This window comes from Pogona vitticeps, chromosome 1, assembly GCF_051106095.1.
Source record: "Pogona vitticeps strain Pit_001003342236 chromosome 1, PviZW2.1, whole genome shotgun sequence".
Classification (NCBI taxonomy): Eukaryota; Metazoa; Chordata; class Lepidosauria; order Squamata; family Agamidae; genus Pogona; species Pogona vitticeps.
The window spans coordinates 328,974,394-328,991,180 of record NC_135783.1 but is presented as its reverse complement, the minus strand read 5'-3'; the positions used below and the strand labels follow the sequence as shown (position 1 = coordinate 328,991,180).

The 16,787-nt window shown below is 41.8% G+C and overlaps 1 protein-coding gene across 5 annotated transcripts in view; it reads right to left on the bottom strand.

Annotated features, from left to right (window-relative positions):
- SPATA7 (spermatogenesis associated 7) overlaps nt 1–16,787 on the bottom strand; it is a 78,766-nt gene that overhangs the window by 24,348 nt on the left and 37,631 nt on the right. For all 5 annotated transcript variants that reach the window (XM_020811426.3, XM_072986527.2, XM_072986528.2 and 2 more), the window contains one exon: nt 11,073–11,206. In XM_020811426.3, coding sequence (XP_020667085.3) covers nt 11,073–11,206 — 134 coding nt within the window. The remainder of the gene's footprint in view (nt 1–11,072; nt 11,207–16,787) is intronic.

Genomic DNA, 16,787 nt, shown 5'->3' with positions numbered 1-16,787 from the left:
AGTACATCCATAATCCAGAATAATGTACATTTTGCATTGGAACACAATAATGAAGAGGAACACACTGGAACAAATAAAAACACTGTGACAAGTTGCATGAATAGCTGGGCAATGATGATGAGAAAATTTTGACATGACTCACGTTTTCAATATATGTATTTTGTAATGCAAACGCTCATTCCATATGATTATATTATGCCAGTTTAAATTAGAGGAGGAGGACAGTCAAGTAACGTGTGTCTTTCTGATGTAAATGATGTTTTATTTGCTCATTTGCACAGGAGATTACTGCAAAAAGCATGGGAGATTAGTACATAAAGCACTTGGTACAGAGATACTAAACAGATAATACTGAGATCACATCTAGCCTTATATTACCACACATTAAGTGGAATTGTAGATGCTACTGCAAGACTAAATACTAGGGCAACGCTAATAAATGCAAACTCATGGACACATGGAAGATTAGCAGTAATGAGATGCCAAACTCATCACCATGAAGAGAATGTGAATGAATATCACTTTTAAAAGGAAAGGGAAAAAGAAAATAGAAAAGCAGGTGAAGTCAATGTTGAAAATGAACTAATCTGTACAGATGTTAATTTTGTCAGAGTTATCCAAGAAAAGGTGTCTGTCTATGAATAAGGGATGCACATCATGCCTAAATGGATAGTTCTGACACAGTTATCCCTTCATTATTGGTTGTTCATAATTCCAGCAAATGCTTATACAGTACTGATTTATATACTGGAATTGTTTTGTGACTTTTGATTCATTCATTCATTCATTCAATTTATACCCCACCCATTTAGACAACGTCTACTCTGGGCGGCTTACAATAAAATAGCATAAAAACCATTAATGTAACAATTTAAACAACAATAATAATACCATTCAAGATGGGAAGATAAAACTCAAATGAAAAAATAAAGACAGAAAAATATAATTAAATATTTGGCTGAAACTTGTATCCCTCCTTGTTCTGGTGTCCAATCTGTAGTGCTACATGAAAGTTCCTAGTTGAGACCATGTGGTTGTTTTATAGATGTACAGCAATAGATTTCCTGCCAGGAATGCAGCTGATGTTGCTGCTCTTTTTGTAGAGTGAGCTTAGATTTGTTGCGGGATGGGGGCTCCAGCCAGTTCATAGCAACATTTAGTGGTAAATGTTATCCATTTTGAGCAGAGACTGGCCAACTTATCTTAAGTGAGCCATAGCAAAGGAAAACATGCAGACTATGGGGAAATGGAGCCATTCTAGAGACATAAAATTAAAATGAAAACACTCAATGCCTATTTGACGCATACAATACTCATTCAATGTTAGATACAGTATTTGGATAGAAAGTCGGAAGGACAAAGTCTTGAGACAGGTGAAATGCTAATACCATCTTTGGGAAAAAGATCAGGTCCAGTTTGGGAATGATCTCAACAATAGGAATGGCTGTCAGAGACTAGATCTCTGGTCTTGAAAGATGCAGATGCCATTGTTACATACAGCACTGATGTTACCTGTCTGTCATGGGTTTGGAGGGAAAGTTCCATCCTATGGGGAGTGGAAGGCGGGACATCAGGAGGAGGGGCTGTACTGTATATATATGTGGAGCGTGTGTGGAGAAGTTTAGAAGCTGGAGGAGTAGCTGGAGGAAGAGCTGAGAGAAGAAGCTTGAGTGGGAGTCTGTGTGTCAGACAGGGTACTACTGTGTGTCAGTCAGTACCAACCTGATAGGTTCAGGTGTCTGTATGGTTAGCCAGAACTGATAGGTTCAGGGTCTGTGCTTCAAGTTAAGTGTTCTGTGTGAACCAAACTGTGTGTATGTATGATTGAGACTAAGCCACGTTACTGTATCTTATTCACCTGATCATTTTATTTTCCCTGTGTGTTGTTTTAAATAAACCTTATTCCTTTATTTGTTAAAAATCCATCCCTGGTCTGTGTGACTTCTTACAGGGAATGGTTGGTGGCAGCTTAGTGAAACTGTGGCATATCCCAGTAGGTCTGGGTTTGTCACATTGATTGGTGTCCAGCGTGTGGGATACGACTGGTCCAGTTGTCCAGTGGTACAGCAAAGCCTTGGCAAGTGTGCCCAGAGCAAGGGGGGTCTAGTCAGGGACAATCTGAGAGCACGTAGGTAATCTTCTAGGTGTACCTCACGGGGAGGGGCGCTAGTAGAAGAACGTGTAACCTCAGATTGGGGACTAGATTAGGGAGCTCTGAGGCAGCCTGTTTTGGCGGGAAAAAAGCTGAGGCAAAACTGTAGAGTAACAGTGATCTAGCCTGTCTGCTGAGAGGCCTAGCAGAGGGGGGTAGACTCTGGCTCGCAACTGTTGCAAGTTAGTGCTGAAGAACAGCAGTAATCTGTAGAAAGCTGGTTCTGAGGCAAAAGAAAAAAAAAGTGGTCGCTTTATTTTGAGGCTTGACTTTTGAAAGCAGCCTGTTCTGGGGGGGGGATTATGCCCTTGACTCGAAGCCAAATGGCAGAAATGGGTGAAGTGAAAGACCCCCAGGTTGACCAAGGTTCTGAGGATGAATTTGGCTCAGTGCAAGGTGACAGCACGGGAGAACAGAACCCAGAACTCAGAAAAATGCTCATAGCCCAACAGCATGAACTGAGGATGAGGCAATTTGAAGTGGAGGAAAGATTAGAGAGAGAAAGAAGGGAGGAAAGGGAAAGGCAATTTGAAATGGAGGAAAGGGAAAGAGAGAAACAGAGACAATTTGAATTGGAATTGCAGAGAGAGAAAATGGCGTTTGAGTTAAGAAAATTGGAACTGATGAATCAGAACAATAATAACAATAGGGATTCTGAGGGAGGCCAATTGTCTAAAGCTGACCTGAAGAAATTCCCTGTGTACCACAAGGGAGATTGTCCTGAGGTGTTCTTTTCCCTAGTGGAAAGAGCGTTTGTGGACTTCTCAGTAAGGGAAACTGAGAAGATGACCATCATGCGATCTTTAATCAGTGGCAGCCTAGCCGAAGTCTATGCAGAGATGCCAGAGGAACTGATGAAAGATTTTGCAGAGTTTAAAAAACTGGTGTTTGCCAGACATGGGATAAATGCGGAACAGCTGAGACAAAGATTCAGGTCAATCACCAAGAAACCAGAGCAGACTTTTACCCAAGTGGGGGCCCAATTGGTGAGGCTGCTAGAGAAATGGCTATCTCAGGAGGGGACAGAGACCTTTCAGCAGCTCAAAGACTTGATAGCGCTGGAACAGTTCTATTCAGTCCTACATGGGGAACTGAAATTCCAGGTGAGGGAAAGGAAACCGAAATCTGTGGCAGAAGCAGCCGAGATCGCAGATTTTATTTCCCAAATAAGAAAGCCCTTGGGTGAGGGGAAATCGATGGGGAAACCTAAAGAAACCTACAGCAAGTACTCTCAGGGACCAGGGAAAAGCCAGCAAGGGGGAGGGGCCCATGGTGAAGGGAAGCCCTCAGACATGAAACCAAGACCTCAGATTTTGGAGGGAAAACCAAAACAAGATGAGAAAGACTCAAAATATAGCAGAAAATGTTATTTCTGTCAGGGAAAGGGCCATCTAATCTCAGAGTGTGAGAAATTAAAGCAGCTAAAAGGAATTGTGCCTCAGGATTTGAGTGGAACCAAGCCAAAAGCTGTGTTCTGTGTCCAGAAAGAGCAAAGCTCCTTGTCACTGAGGGAGCCTGTTGCCATGGCTACTCAATCTGGAACAGTTACATCTGCTGATCAGGCTGAGGAAAATGGTCCTCTTGTGGAGGTCAAGCGCTGCTTGCTCGTGAGAACAGATTCTCAGTTGTTTGAAACAGCAGGGGTGGACGTAGGAATACTTGACCATCAGTATCGGGGGTTGAGGGACACTTGTTCCCAGGTGACCCTGTGCCATCCAGATATTATTCCTAGGGAATATATAATCCCAAATGAGAGCATGAAGGTGGCAGGGATTGAGGGACAGGTGATCTCACTGCCAGTAGCTGAGGTACCTATGAACTTTCAAGGCTGGAGGGGAGTTTGGCGGCTAGCGATTTTATCGACTCTGCCAGCAGCCGTGCTCGTGGGAAATGACCTGGCTGAACATGTGAAACGGGTGCTAGTGATTACACGTTCACAAGCCACCACGGGGACAGTTCAGGGGGGTAATGATGAGCCAGAGACGGAAGCAGAGGGGAGTTCAGAAGCTGTGGTGGAAACCTTAACCACAGACAGCCGATTTGGCCAAGAGCAAAAGGCAGACGCCACTCTCCAAAAGTGTTTTGAACAGGTGACTGACGCCCAGCTAACACCTGAAACCCCAGTGAGATTTCTAGAGAAAAAGGGGATTTTGTATAGAGAGACCCTGAGGAATATCTCAAAAGGGGGAGATGGGATCAGAAGTCAGCTAGTGGTACCTGAAAAGTATCGCCCCATGATCTTACAAAGGGGGCACTCTGACATGTTTGCTGCGCACTTAGGGGTGAACAAAACACAGCAGAGAATCACACAGAATTTTTACTGGCCTGACATAGGGAAGCAGATCAGGGAGTTCTGTAAACAATGTGATGTGTGTCAAAGGCAGGGGAATAGCCGCGACAGGACCAAAGCAAAGTTGTGCCCTTTGCCTGTGATTGACACTCCGTTCAAATGCATAGGGGTGGATATTGTGGGACCTTTGCCCAAGGCCACAAAGAGAGGGAACAGGTTCATTCTCACCATTGTGGACCATGCCACGAGGTACCCTGAAGCCATTCCCTTGACTAACATTGAAACTAACACAGTGGCAGATGCCTTGGTGGGGTATATGTCCAGGATGGGATTTGCCTCAGAAATAATCACAGATTTGGGCGCATCGTTCACATCGAAGCTCATGAAACGGTTATGGCAAATCTGTGGAATTAAGCACAAGGAAACCACTGCCTATCACCCTGAAAGTAATGGGTTAACTGAGAAGTTCAATGGGACTCTAATGCGCATGATTAGGGCTTACTTGGCAGAGAATCCAAACAATTGGGACCAGAAGCTGCAATCCCTTTTGTTTGCTTATCGATCAGTGCCACAAGCCAGTACCGGGTTCAGTCCGTTTGAACTTTTGTTTGGGAGAAGGGTGAAAGGGCCCCTTGATTTGATCAAACAAAATTGGGAGCAGATCACCCAGGATGACCCACAAGACGCTGTGACATATATAGACTCTTTAAGGAATGACCTAAAGAGAAACCTAGAGCTAGCAGCAGAGACCCTGCAAGCTCAAAAGGTCAGAAAGAAAGCTTGGGATGACCAGGAAGCCAGGGAGAGGCACTTTAACCCAGGGGAGGAAGTGCTTTGGCCTAGGCTCTGCAAAGAGAACAAACTGCAGCTGGGTAGCCCAGAAATAAAATACTTGGGTCACATAGTAGGGGGAGGAGTGATAAAACCCCTCGAGGCCAAGATAGAAGCAGTTCGTGATTGGCCCAGACCCAACACCAAGAAAAAAGTCAAATCATTTCTTGGGTTGGTGGGCTACTACAGAAAGTTCATCCCGAGGTTTAGCGAGATTGCAGCTCCGCTGACCGATCTGACGAGGAAGAAGGCTGATGACCGCATCCCGTGGACCAGCGACTGTGAGGAGGCGTTCCGGAGGTTGAAGGAGGCGCTCATCAACTACCCAGTGCTGCGTGCTCCAGACTTCGACCGGGAGTTCATCATCTACACCGATGCGTCTAACAGCGGGGTAGGAGCAGTTCTTTGCCAGGAGGATGAGAATGGTGACCAGCATCCAGTGTCCTACCTGAGTAGGAAACTCCAGAAAGGTGAGAGACATTTGGCAACCGTGGAAAAGGAGTGCCTGGCCATAGTCTAAGCGATCCAGAAGGCCAAGCCTTACATCTGGGGAAGACATTTCATTCTGTGCACTGACCATTCACCACTGCAATGGTTAAAGACAATGAAAACCCACAATAGTAAACTTATGAGGTGGGCTTTAAATCTGCAAGACTATGACTTTGAAGTGAAGGTGGTCAGAGGGTCAGTGAACTGTGTTGCTGACGCCTTGTCAAGAAGACCTGAAGAATGAAGATGGCGAAAGAAACATGGACTATGTATATATTTTGATGACAAAAAGTCAAATGTGTCTGTTTATTAAACATGTTGGTTTGTATGAATAAAGGTAACTTGATGTATTGTAAATGGTAAATGTTTAACTTAGAGTGTAAGTATAAGTAAGTATGGTATTGTATGTTATTATATGACTGTTTTTGTTTGTTTTGGATCCAGGTTGTTTTTTGGTGAAAAGCACCTTAGCTTTCCCCCTACAAAACAACTTATAAAGAGGGGAGGTGTTACATACAGCACTGATGTTACCTGTCTGTCATGGGTTTGGAGGGAAAGTTCCATCCTATGGGGAGTGGAAGGCGGGACATCAGGAGGAGGGGCTGTACTGTATATATATGTGGAGCGTGTGTGGAGAAGTTTAGAAGCTGGAGGAGAAGCTGGAGGAAGAGCTGAGAGAAGAAGCTTGAGTGGGACTCTGCGTGTCAGACAGGGTACTACTGTGTGTCAGTCAGTACCAACCTGATAGGTTCAGGTGTCTGTATGGTTAGCCAGAACTGATAGGTTCAGGGTCTGTGCTTCAAGTTAAGTGTTCTGTGTGAACCAAACTGTGTGTATGTATGATTGAGACTAAGCCACGTTACTGTATCTTATTCACCTGATCATTTTATTTTCCCTGTGTGTTGTTTTAAATAAACCTTATTCCTTTATTTGTTAAAAATCCATCCCTGGTCTGTGTGACTTCTTACAGGGAATGGTTGGTGGCAGCTTAGTGAAACTGTGGCATATCCCAGTAGGTCTGGGTTTGTCACAGCCATAAGCAAGAGGAAACTGGGAGAATCAGGAAGGGGTCAAGTTTGGGATGACAATGATGGCAAGGACTGGGGAAGAAACGAAAAAGGGAAAGACAAAAAGGGGAACTAAAATGAAGGTCTGTGGTGGTCCAAAGAACGATCAGAGAAGGAAGCTCTTCCAATGTGCTGATCATTCACATGAAAGAGCAGACTGGAGAGGAAATGGGGGGAGCCACATGATACAGTATTGTGCAATAGACAGGTTAGAGCTCCTGCCAAAATGCAACAGCCTTGGATTCTGAAGCACCAACTTTAGGTTGTACAGGTGCAGAATCCCATTAGTGTGGGTCACAGAGACCATGAAGGAGAGCCAGCATATTAGTGGCAGGTTCTATTTACTTTCTGAGACAGTACAGATGTAGCTGCATCTATGGTAGGCTAAATTTTGCATGCAAGAGATATTTATTTATTTATTTAACTTACATATGCCACCCACACTACCCAAAGGTCTCTGGGCAGCTTACAAAAATTAAAATACAATTAAAATATATACTCTAAAAATTGCCATCAGGACACAAAGTTGATATTATTTCAATTAAAACCTTTCTGGAACAGGAAGGTTTTGACCTGGCGCCGAAATGTCATCAGCGTCGGCACCAGACGAATCTCAATTGGGAGGGTGTTCCATAGTCTGGGGGCAGCTGCCGAAAAGGCGCTTCCTATACAAGCCCTCCCTCTTACCTCCTTGAGGGATGGCTCTTTCAAAAGGGGTCCCTGGCTAGATCTTAACTGCTGGGTGGGTTCATATGGAAGGAGTTGCAGTTGACAACAGAGCTCATCAATAGACCGACACTGACAGCAGAGTATTCACAGGAACATTCAAAGGAAGAGGAGAACTACAGGTATAGACATATTCCTCAATATGCCTAACATATAGAAGTAACGGCCCTAAGTGAATGCCAATGTACACACACAGTATCCTGGCATGTGGAAATATCAGAAAGACAGAGAATGTTGATTTCATAACCTAGCATTAGTTGTCCTACATGTTCCAGAAAGAGGTGAGGCTTTTCAACACAAGAATGTCATTTTGAGGAAAAGCCAGTAATCATCTTAGTGTGTTGCTATGCACTGGGAGACTTTAAAATATCATCTTCCATTTCTTAAAGGTAGATAGCATATTTATTTTCAAATTCCCACAACTGTATTAAAAGGAACCTCCACATTCCAAATCCCACCTTACTATCAAACCAACAGCTTATTACAACTTGCAGAGGTCTTTATCTAAAAGCATAAAGGCATATCTCTAAAAGATGAGACTGACAACTACCATGATGGAAGACAGTAATAGTGACTAAAAGATGGAACATTATAACTTTAATTATTCCTTTTTCATCAAAATAAAACAATACGATACAAAAAATGAGCCACACATAGTATACCTCCACCACCTGTTATGACTAATATTCTAAGGCATGATTCCCCCTCCTCAGTAAGCCTAATGATGTTACCACTCACATTGTCAGTCATCAAAGAGTCATGCAAGAATCAACCAGCTAATGACCAGCATTATACAGCAGCTGGATGCAAAGCACACCCTTGTGCATATTTTTAACAGAAAATCAATCCTGTCATTTTCTCTCTCTCTTTGACTGCTATAAAAATGATATTCTCCAATTACTGGCTAACAAAGCTTTTTCAGTTTCTATACAATGTTGACTTACAAAACTGGCAATGGTACTGTGTAGTGATTATGTTCAATTAATTTCGCAAAGTTTGTACATCTAATTTTTTCTTAAGAAAAAAGCATCTTAATTAATATAGGTGAGAAAATTTCATCTGCATATGGCTAATTCCAACTGGAAGTCCCAACTAAAATAGGCTCACTGAGTTTATGGAACTTATACATAAGGGCTGACTTATCAAAGTCCATATAGCTCAATTGATCTGACAATTGCATTTATCCTAGAATCTATAATAAATTATAAGAAAAATTAAAGGAAAACGTAGCCAAAGGGAAATACTATGTCCCATATATGTCAATGATTTACATATGCACTTAAATCTTTCTCACTGAAACCTGTGGGTCTTAAACGTGTTTTCACTTGGCCTGCATTATCCTCTGCATGGTCACTAGAACATAGGAAGTTGCCTTATATCAAGTCAAGCTATTTCCTACTCACTGCAGAATTTGACAGGCAGGGGCTCACCACAATCTCAGGCAGAGGTCTCACAGAATGTTACCTATTCTCATTTTCACTGGAGATGCCAATGACTGACTACAAATAATGTATCATACCAAAGAGCTAAGTCCTTTCAGCTTACGAAAATGCTGCAGCATATGTCCCCTTCTTTCATGCTGTCTCATCTTGAGGCTTTCCCTAGCTGTGCAACATCTATCCAGCATTTGCATTCCTATGCTCTGATCTGTACAGGCCCATATTTAGCATGAGTGCTGTTTTCTTAACAAATATCTTTAGATGAAGAGGGGCAACGTGTGCAAATAGGTGCAGAATATGCATTTTCTGCAGCTGCCACACACTATCCAAGAGAAGTAGTGCTAGCAGTGGAAAGGGAGTCTAAAAGCTCACCTTTCCCAATCCTTAGCAGATGGTTCATCATTCTAAACTGGCTATGTTTAGACTAAAGATGTTTTAAGTACTGTGTTTTCAAAAAATGGGTTGACATGGGCTGGCATCCCCTGCCCAAAGTTGAAGAAACTTTTGAGCAGATGAAGGGAAAAGAAATGATGACAGGTATTTCCAACTGAGCATTTTTGTCAACTGGATGTCCGATTTCAGGTGGCAGTTGATGATTCTGCTGGCAGAATGGTGCTTCTGTCGACCCAAGGGTATTTCTGTCCACAAAAGAGGCTCCTGCAATTCTGAGCCACGCACAGCTGACACATGTTTGAATTAGCACTGCATGGTTAGTAAGGAAAACCTATCTTATTAATTCTGAATTATTCACTAACAGTTCATCAAGTTGTTGTTCAACTACAAAATGTCCAGAATCCTATTGGTTAGTTACACTGACATAAGGGCAATGGTGTAAATTATAATACAAAATTACCACTAATTAATGAGTTGCTGTTTGTTTCCCTCATTGCACAGCAACATTTCATTACTGCATGAGCAGAGATACAAGCTGGGGTAGTTTATTGATTGGGATAGAGAACACATCTTCCCAAAAGGTAAGGGGAGGCACTTTCTGCCTCAGTCACAAGCCATTCTCAGATGTGAGTGACTTGTTAACTAATGGTTCACCATTGCTATTTATGCTCTAGTGCTTACAACAGAGCAACTACCGTATTTTTCGCTCCATAATTTTCGCACCTCTCCATAAGACGCACCTCATTTTATTTATTTATTTATTTATTTATTTATTTATTTATTTATTTATTTATTTATTTATTTATTTATTGTATTTATACCCCACCTATCTAGTCATTTTGACCACTCTAGGTGGCTTACAACAAATGATAACAAGTTCTAAAAAATTTATAACAATTAATTAATTAGATGATTCTATAAGATGGGAAAAATAAAAATAAATCAAATAAAGAGAGAAAAAAAGGAAAGAGGACAGGAATTAACTGGAAGGGAAGGCAAATTTTAGGGGAGGAAAACAGGAATATTCTGGCAATTTCGGCCCGCTGGGGTGGAGGTGGAGGGAGCCTCGGAAGGGCCCAAGAGTGCCTTCCAGGACCCTTCAGAGGCTCCCTCCACACACACCCAGGGCCAGCAGGGGCAAAATCGCCAGCTTCCAGGACCCTTCTGAGGCTTTCCAAGCCTCAGAAGGGTTGTGTAAGGTTGCGATCTTGCCCCTGCTGGCCCCACAGGGGGTGGGGGGAGCCTCCAAAGGGTCCTGGAGGCCACTCTTGGACCCTTTGTAGGCTCCTCCTCCCCCCCATGGGGCCAGCGGGGGGGGGAAATTGCCAGCTTCCAGGAGCCTTCTGAGGCTTTCCAAGCCTCAGAAGGGTCCTGGAAGGTCACGATTTCACCCCCGCTGGCCCCGCGGGAGGGTGGGGGTAGCCTCCGAAGGGTTCTGGAAGGCACTCTCGGACCCTTCCGAGGTTCCCCCCACCATCCCCCCACTAGGCCCTGGGGAGCGCTGTTTTACAGTATTCGCTCCATAAGATGCAGACACTTCCCCCACCACTTTTTTTTGGGGGGGGGAAGTGCGTCTTATAGAGCGAAAAATACGGTAATCAATTAGATTTTGACCTATGAAAACAAATGGAAGAAACCAGAGAAATTAGCATCAAAAGTTACATTTAAATAGTAAGTTCACATACCTTTCTATAGGTAGCTGACAGTGGCCTTCTGCTCTCTCGGGAACTAGATCGTGACACATTTTTAGACGATATCATCTCCTTCTCACACCTTTCTATTTCTTTCTTTAGTTTTTCTCTTCGTTGCTGATCTGAAACTTGCAGAGGGATGGAGAAATGAACCAAGACTGAAATACTAGGATTCCTATTTCAATTGTATCTGCAATTATATTACAGAGATACTGATCAAAATCTTTTTAGTTATTCCCCTGGCATAAATTCAATTGAAATCTCTGCAGTGCTTACCATAAAAGCACACAATATCAAATGCTAATACTAATTTATAACTTGACATGACTCTTGGCCAAGATCTATGCTGACTGTATTGCACTGGTGTAACATCACAGTATTATGGCCATTTAATGGACTGAGGCCATTAAAACCATTTTGACCTGAACTCCATTGACATATTTTTGTGAGTGAAACATTACAATGATAAATCTTTACTTGGCAATGCCTCCCATATGTCATATCTTTACTTCTTTATTAAGAGCAATTAATAACAATAATACACAACAAATTAAGCATATAATCTGACAATCTGTTTGAGAGAACAGTATATTTCAAAATGATAATTCTATCAGATATAATGAAGAAGAGGACAGGACAGGATTTTTGCTCAGTGCTGAATTGTTAATAGTAATTTGAATCTTAAGATAAAAGACTACTATCAACTATTTCTGAATAGTGAGTAGATCTTCCTGTAAAATAAATGGAAATTCTGAAATTCTCTCTAGAAGTGACTTACTGGTTCTGGTCTAAAGTCTTTGAAGCCAATGTCTATTACCTTTAGGATCTTTGTGAATCACTAGGAAGGACTCAATATATACCTGTAAATTAAAATTTTGGTAGGTCTTTGGCTCTCACAGCTGAGCTACATTTACATTTACACACTCTGAATCTTATTCTTATGTTTTACATCATTGCATGCAGATGTAAAGTTAGCATATCCCAAATTTGTGATTGACTTAAACTTGTTAAATTTGAAACTACAGTCCAAATCCAAAGAAAAGCTAGTTAAGGAAGGTCTCAAAGAAACTGACCAGACATGTCTGAGTCACAACTAATTTGTCCGATTGATTTCAACAAAACAATAGGACCATTCTTCTCTCTCATCCCATAACCCTGCTCCCAAGCGATTAGAAACCCACTAGAGCTAGGTTTTAGGCAACACAGACAAACACAGGGAGAAAGGGGAGGAAATGTCCATGCAGCATCATTATGATTTAAGATTTACAGAATAGACATGTAGCACATATATGACTAACTAGATTTTTTTTAAAAAAATTAGTTTTCATGTATTAAGCATACTTTTTCAGCTAGAAAAATGTGCTTAGACACATGAAAACTTGTAAAAAAAACACTAGTTAGTAGGGGTTACTAACCTGAGAGGGGTTTTTAAAGGGACAGTAAGAAATTTTAGAAAAACCTTTCTCAGGTTAGTTTAAGTCCCACCTTTAAGGTAAGCCCTCTACTTAAGGAATACTGAATGCAAAACTGAAGGTTATAATGAATACACATACCCTCTTGAACAGCCCCTTCTCCCTTACTCCTTTTCCTCATGCAGATTCTCCTTTCTCTCTCATTTCACTTGCACAGTTGCTTATCCTATACTTTGTTGCAGGAGGCACCTGCGCTCGAGTACCATCCCTACTAGCTAATTGTATAAGTGCTACATGACTATTTCTGACATAAACTGGTACAACAGACTGACAAGGCCACCTGCTACATTACCTATACTCTTGTTGCTGTTTAGTTGTTAAGTCATGTCCAACTCTTCGTGACCGCATGGACCAGAGCACGCCAGGCCCTCCTGTCTTCCACTGCCTCCCAGAGTTTGGTCAAATTCATGTTGGTAGCTTCGATGACACTGTCCAACCATCTCATCCTTTGTTGTCTCCTTCTCCTCTTGCCTTCATACTTTCCCAACATCAGGGTCTTTTCCAGGGAGTCTACTCTTCTCATGAGATGGCCAAAGTATCGGAGCTTCAGTTTCAGGATGTGTCCTTCCAGTCAGACCTATACTCCAGGAGTTGGCAACTTCCAGAGGTCTAGCCTTCCCCCATCCCATTCAGGGATCTTATAGAACCATCCCATATCGGGGGTGGGGGGTGGCTTTAAAAAGTCCTCTAGTTGTTGGAGGAATTTCAATACATTTTGTCTCCTGACCTGTTTCAGGCCCCAGCAGTAGGGGGGAAGTGACTGGAAGTCACTTAACAGTTTCAAAAACAAAACAAACAGTCCCTCCATCACACACTGTAATAGAGTTGAAGCAGTGTGGGATATGCAGTCAGAGAAATGTAAAATGGAGTCAGATAGGTTTTGTGTGAAGATGATTTGAGAGACTTTGGAATGTGTTTTTCTAAGTGGTGTGAGAGTGTTTTTCTGAAGACTGTTACAGCATGATTCGTGATAAGCTGAAGGTCGAACAAAGAGGCCCGTGGAAAGACTCAACATTCAGAGCTAGTTGGAGAAGAGTTAACACACCTGGATCTTCATGGGAATTGAGGGTGGAGGAAGGTGTTACATCCCCTTGAAGCTAATTGGTTAACAGCCATGAAGTGTCAAGAAGAAGGGAGGAGTTAGAGAATGTACTGTAGAAAAAATGGAAGAAGTGTGTGTTAGAGATTAGCTACAAGCTGTTTTCTGAAGGATCTGGGAGATGATGATTCTTTCTGGAATGCGTTACGTAGTTGGATGGTAACGTATGTAATTGCCAGAAAGATATGGGGTTAGCACACCTTAGCAGTGTTTCTTATTTTAATGGAAATTAGCTATTTTATTGTACTGTAATAATCTTTGAATATGTTCTTTATGCTAAAGCTTGAGCAATATAAACTGATTCTATGAAACTTTATTTTTCTAATAAAAATAATTATAAAAATTCTTACAAAGGACTGGTCTCTTGAACAGCAGGATCTGGCTAAATCCAGGAGAGTGGAGAGCGCCACAAACTAGCTATCATCAAGAGTCCTACCTAACTGAGCTGTTGTGAATTCTAAGGAATTACAAAGCCCATGTTTCAGTATTTTCAAAGTGCTGCATGAAGTATTTATTTAAGTCAGACTTGTTTAATGTATTTACACTATGCACTGCTGAGGTCTTAGGACTTGCCTCAGCGCAAAGTTGGTAGGCAAGTGGCCTGTGGAACTCTCTGAACTCTTTCCTTAGGGAGGCTTGTACACCACACTCTATACTGAGTGACTTCCTTAATTTTTTTAAAAAGGAGGTGGGACAGGAGCTTCTATTGGCATGTATATAGCCTGACAATTATGTTTTGCCTAAATCATTTATGCCATTATAAAACTAAAACTTACTTTTTTTCAAGTGAAATTAGAAATTTGAAACTGGCCTAGTTCTCATTTGATTTGTAATATGCAACATGTGCACAGTACCTGCACAGCACCTGCTACTAGTAGGCATCCTTCAGTCTCGAAAGACTATGGTAGCGTGCTCTGTATGGAGGACTTGGAACAGCATCTAGTGTGGCTGAGGAGGCCAATTCGAGAGTTACAATCTCTTCCACACTGAAGACAAATCCAATCTGTCCCCTGTCCAGCTCCCTGGTTTTGCTTCCTTTGTGACTTCCTCTTTGCCTCGGCCTGCTGGACAAGGGTCTCTTCAAATTGGGAGAGGCAGTGATGTACCGCCTGCCTCCAGGCTGAACGATCAGATGTCAGAGTTTCCCATCTGTTGAGGTCTATTCCTAAGGCCTTCAGATCCCGCTTGCAGATATCCTTGTATCACAGCTGTGGTCTCCCTCTGGGGTGATTTCCCTGCACTAATTCTCCATATAGGAGATCCTTTGGAATCCGACCATCACCTGCTACTAACCTCTGGATAAAGAGCACCTCTTTCACTCCCCCAACCAACTAACCACCACAACCAAACAGGCAGTAGTAATGACTGAGAGCAGTTAGTACTCATTCTTTTGCCAGACATGCTTCTTAAAATCATGGAGCAGTTGTTACTAGCACCAGAGTTTGCGTCTTAAAACTTTACCAGAAACGAACCAGTACATAGATACAAACAGGTTATTCTAACCAGGAAAGTATACATTCCCTGGAAAATATACCAATGTAATATGAAGAGATTGAAATAATAATCATTAAACTATCCTTCATTTATCATTCGGTTGAAAACAAAGACTCTTTGCTGGAGACTGAGTCATAGTAGGAGTCCTTGCTTTAGATCAGTGGTTCTTAACCTTTTTGAAAGAAATGCCCCCCCTGAGCCATTGAGGAAGTTATCATCGCCCCCCTCCCCCCCGGCAGTGGCACCGGATGCGCTGCCAGCACCAGCTGCTCTGGATCAACCTGCCGGATCCGCTGCCAACACCACGGCTGCAGCCACCTTCTCAGTTTTGGCTCCATCGCCCACCTGAAAAAGGGAAACGCCCCGGGGGAGGTGATATCACCCAGGTTAAGAACCACTGCTTTAGATTATTAAACCTGGAAGGAACAGTACTCTCTTGGACTAAAGCACATTTTGTGGGAAAAATGTATAAAGTCTGTTTTAAAAGAATCTTCATTTTCTTTTGAGTTTATCACCCAAGTAATCCAAGTCAATGGTGATTATTCACACAACCATATATTGTTTGCAGATTTACTTCCAGCTGGAATTGTTCTGTCAATCCACCTCCAATATAAAGGGCAGAATTAACTCTGCCAATATTATTCATAAAATCAAATGAACAGGCTTTAGAATTAGATTTTCTTATTTCTGAATCCAATATTCTTTTCACAATTAAAAACTCACATCATAAGAATTGTAAATATGTTCAACTTACAAATGAGTGGTGTTAAAAAATCATTGATTTAAATTACTTGATTGATTTTAACAATTCTTTGCATGTTTCCTTGAAGCAACTGTTGCATTTGAGAACCTCAAGTTTTAATCTAGCTTGAGCACAGAAGAGGAAAAGAAGTATGAAAAATTCAGATATTTTCTCCTTAAATCTTCAACTGCTCAGTTCCTATGTGATCAATCTCACTTTTCTAAGGCTTAGGAAGCCTTCAGCTATTTGTTTTCAGACCATGACTGATGGCTGACATTGCTGGACGCTTACCACAGATGTTTTTGTGTAATATCTTAGATCATCATCATCTTAGAACTGCAGAGCTGGAAGGGACCCTATGAATCATTGTGTCCAACCCCTGTCAAGGAGTGGAATCAAACTCCCAAACTCCGATTCTGCAGCCAGATACCTACATCACTGAGGTATCCAGCAGTTCTAAAGTGTATTTTGTCCTTTTTACTGGAAAATCTGTTTCAAATGTTAAGGCATACCATTTTTGATCACAGAAAAAAAAGTTATATTAGAGGCAGACTAATCTCTGATGTACGAAATCTCCCTGAGCACTGAAAACCTCAAAACTCTGCACAAATGGGATGTTAGAGACTTTTGTAACTCATCATAACAATACTCTGATCTGATTATAATGTTTAATGCATCTTTGTTTCATAATTTGCAGTTTTATTTTTGAGTTTATTTAATGTATGTTGTATCTCTTAATTGATAAATATATTTGTAACGTATTACAGATTTGTGTCTGAAGCAGTGAAAGTTTGAAATGACCTACAACCTATTAACTACAGTTTGCACTTGACCACAAATGCAAAAAATCATTTACAAGCCAGATGTGCAGCTAAGCGAGTCCATCATAGTTTGCTAATTCA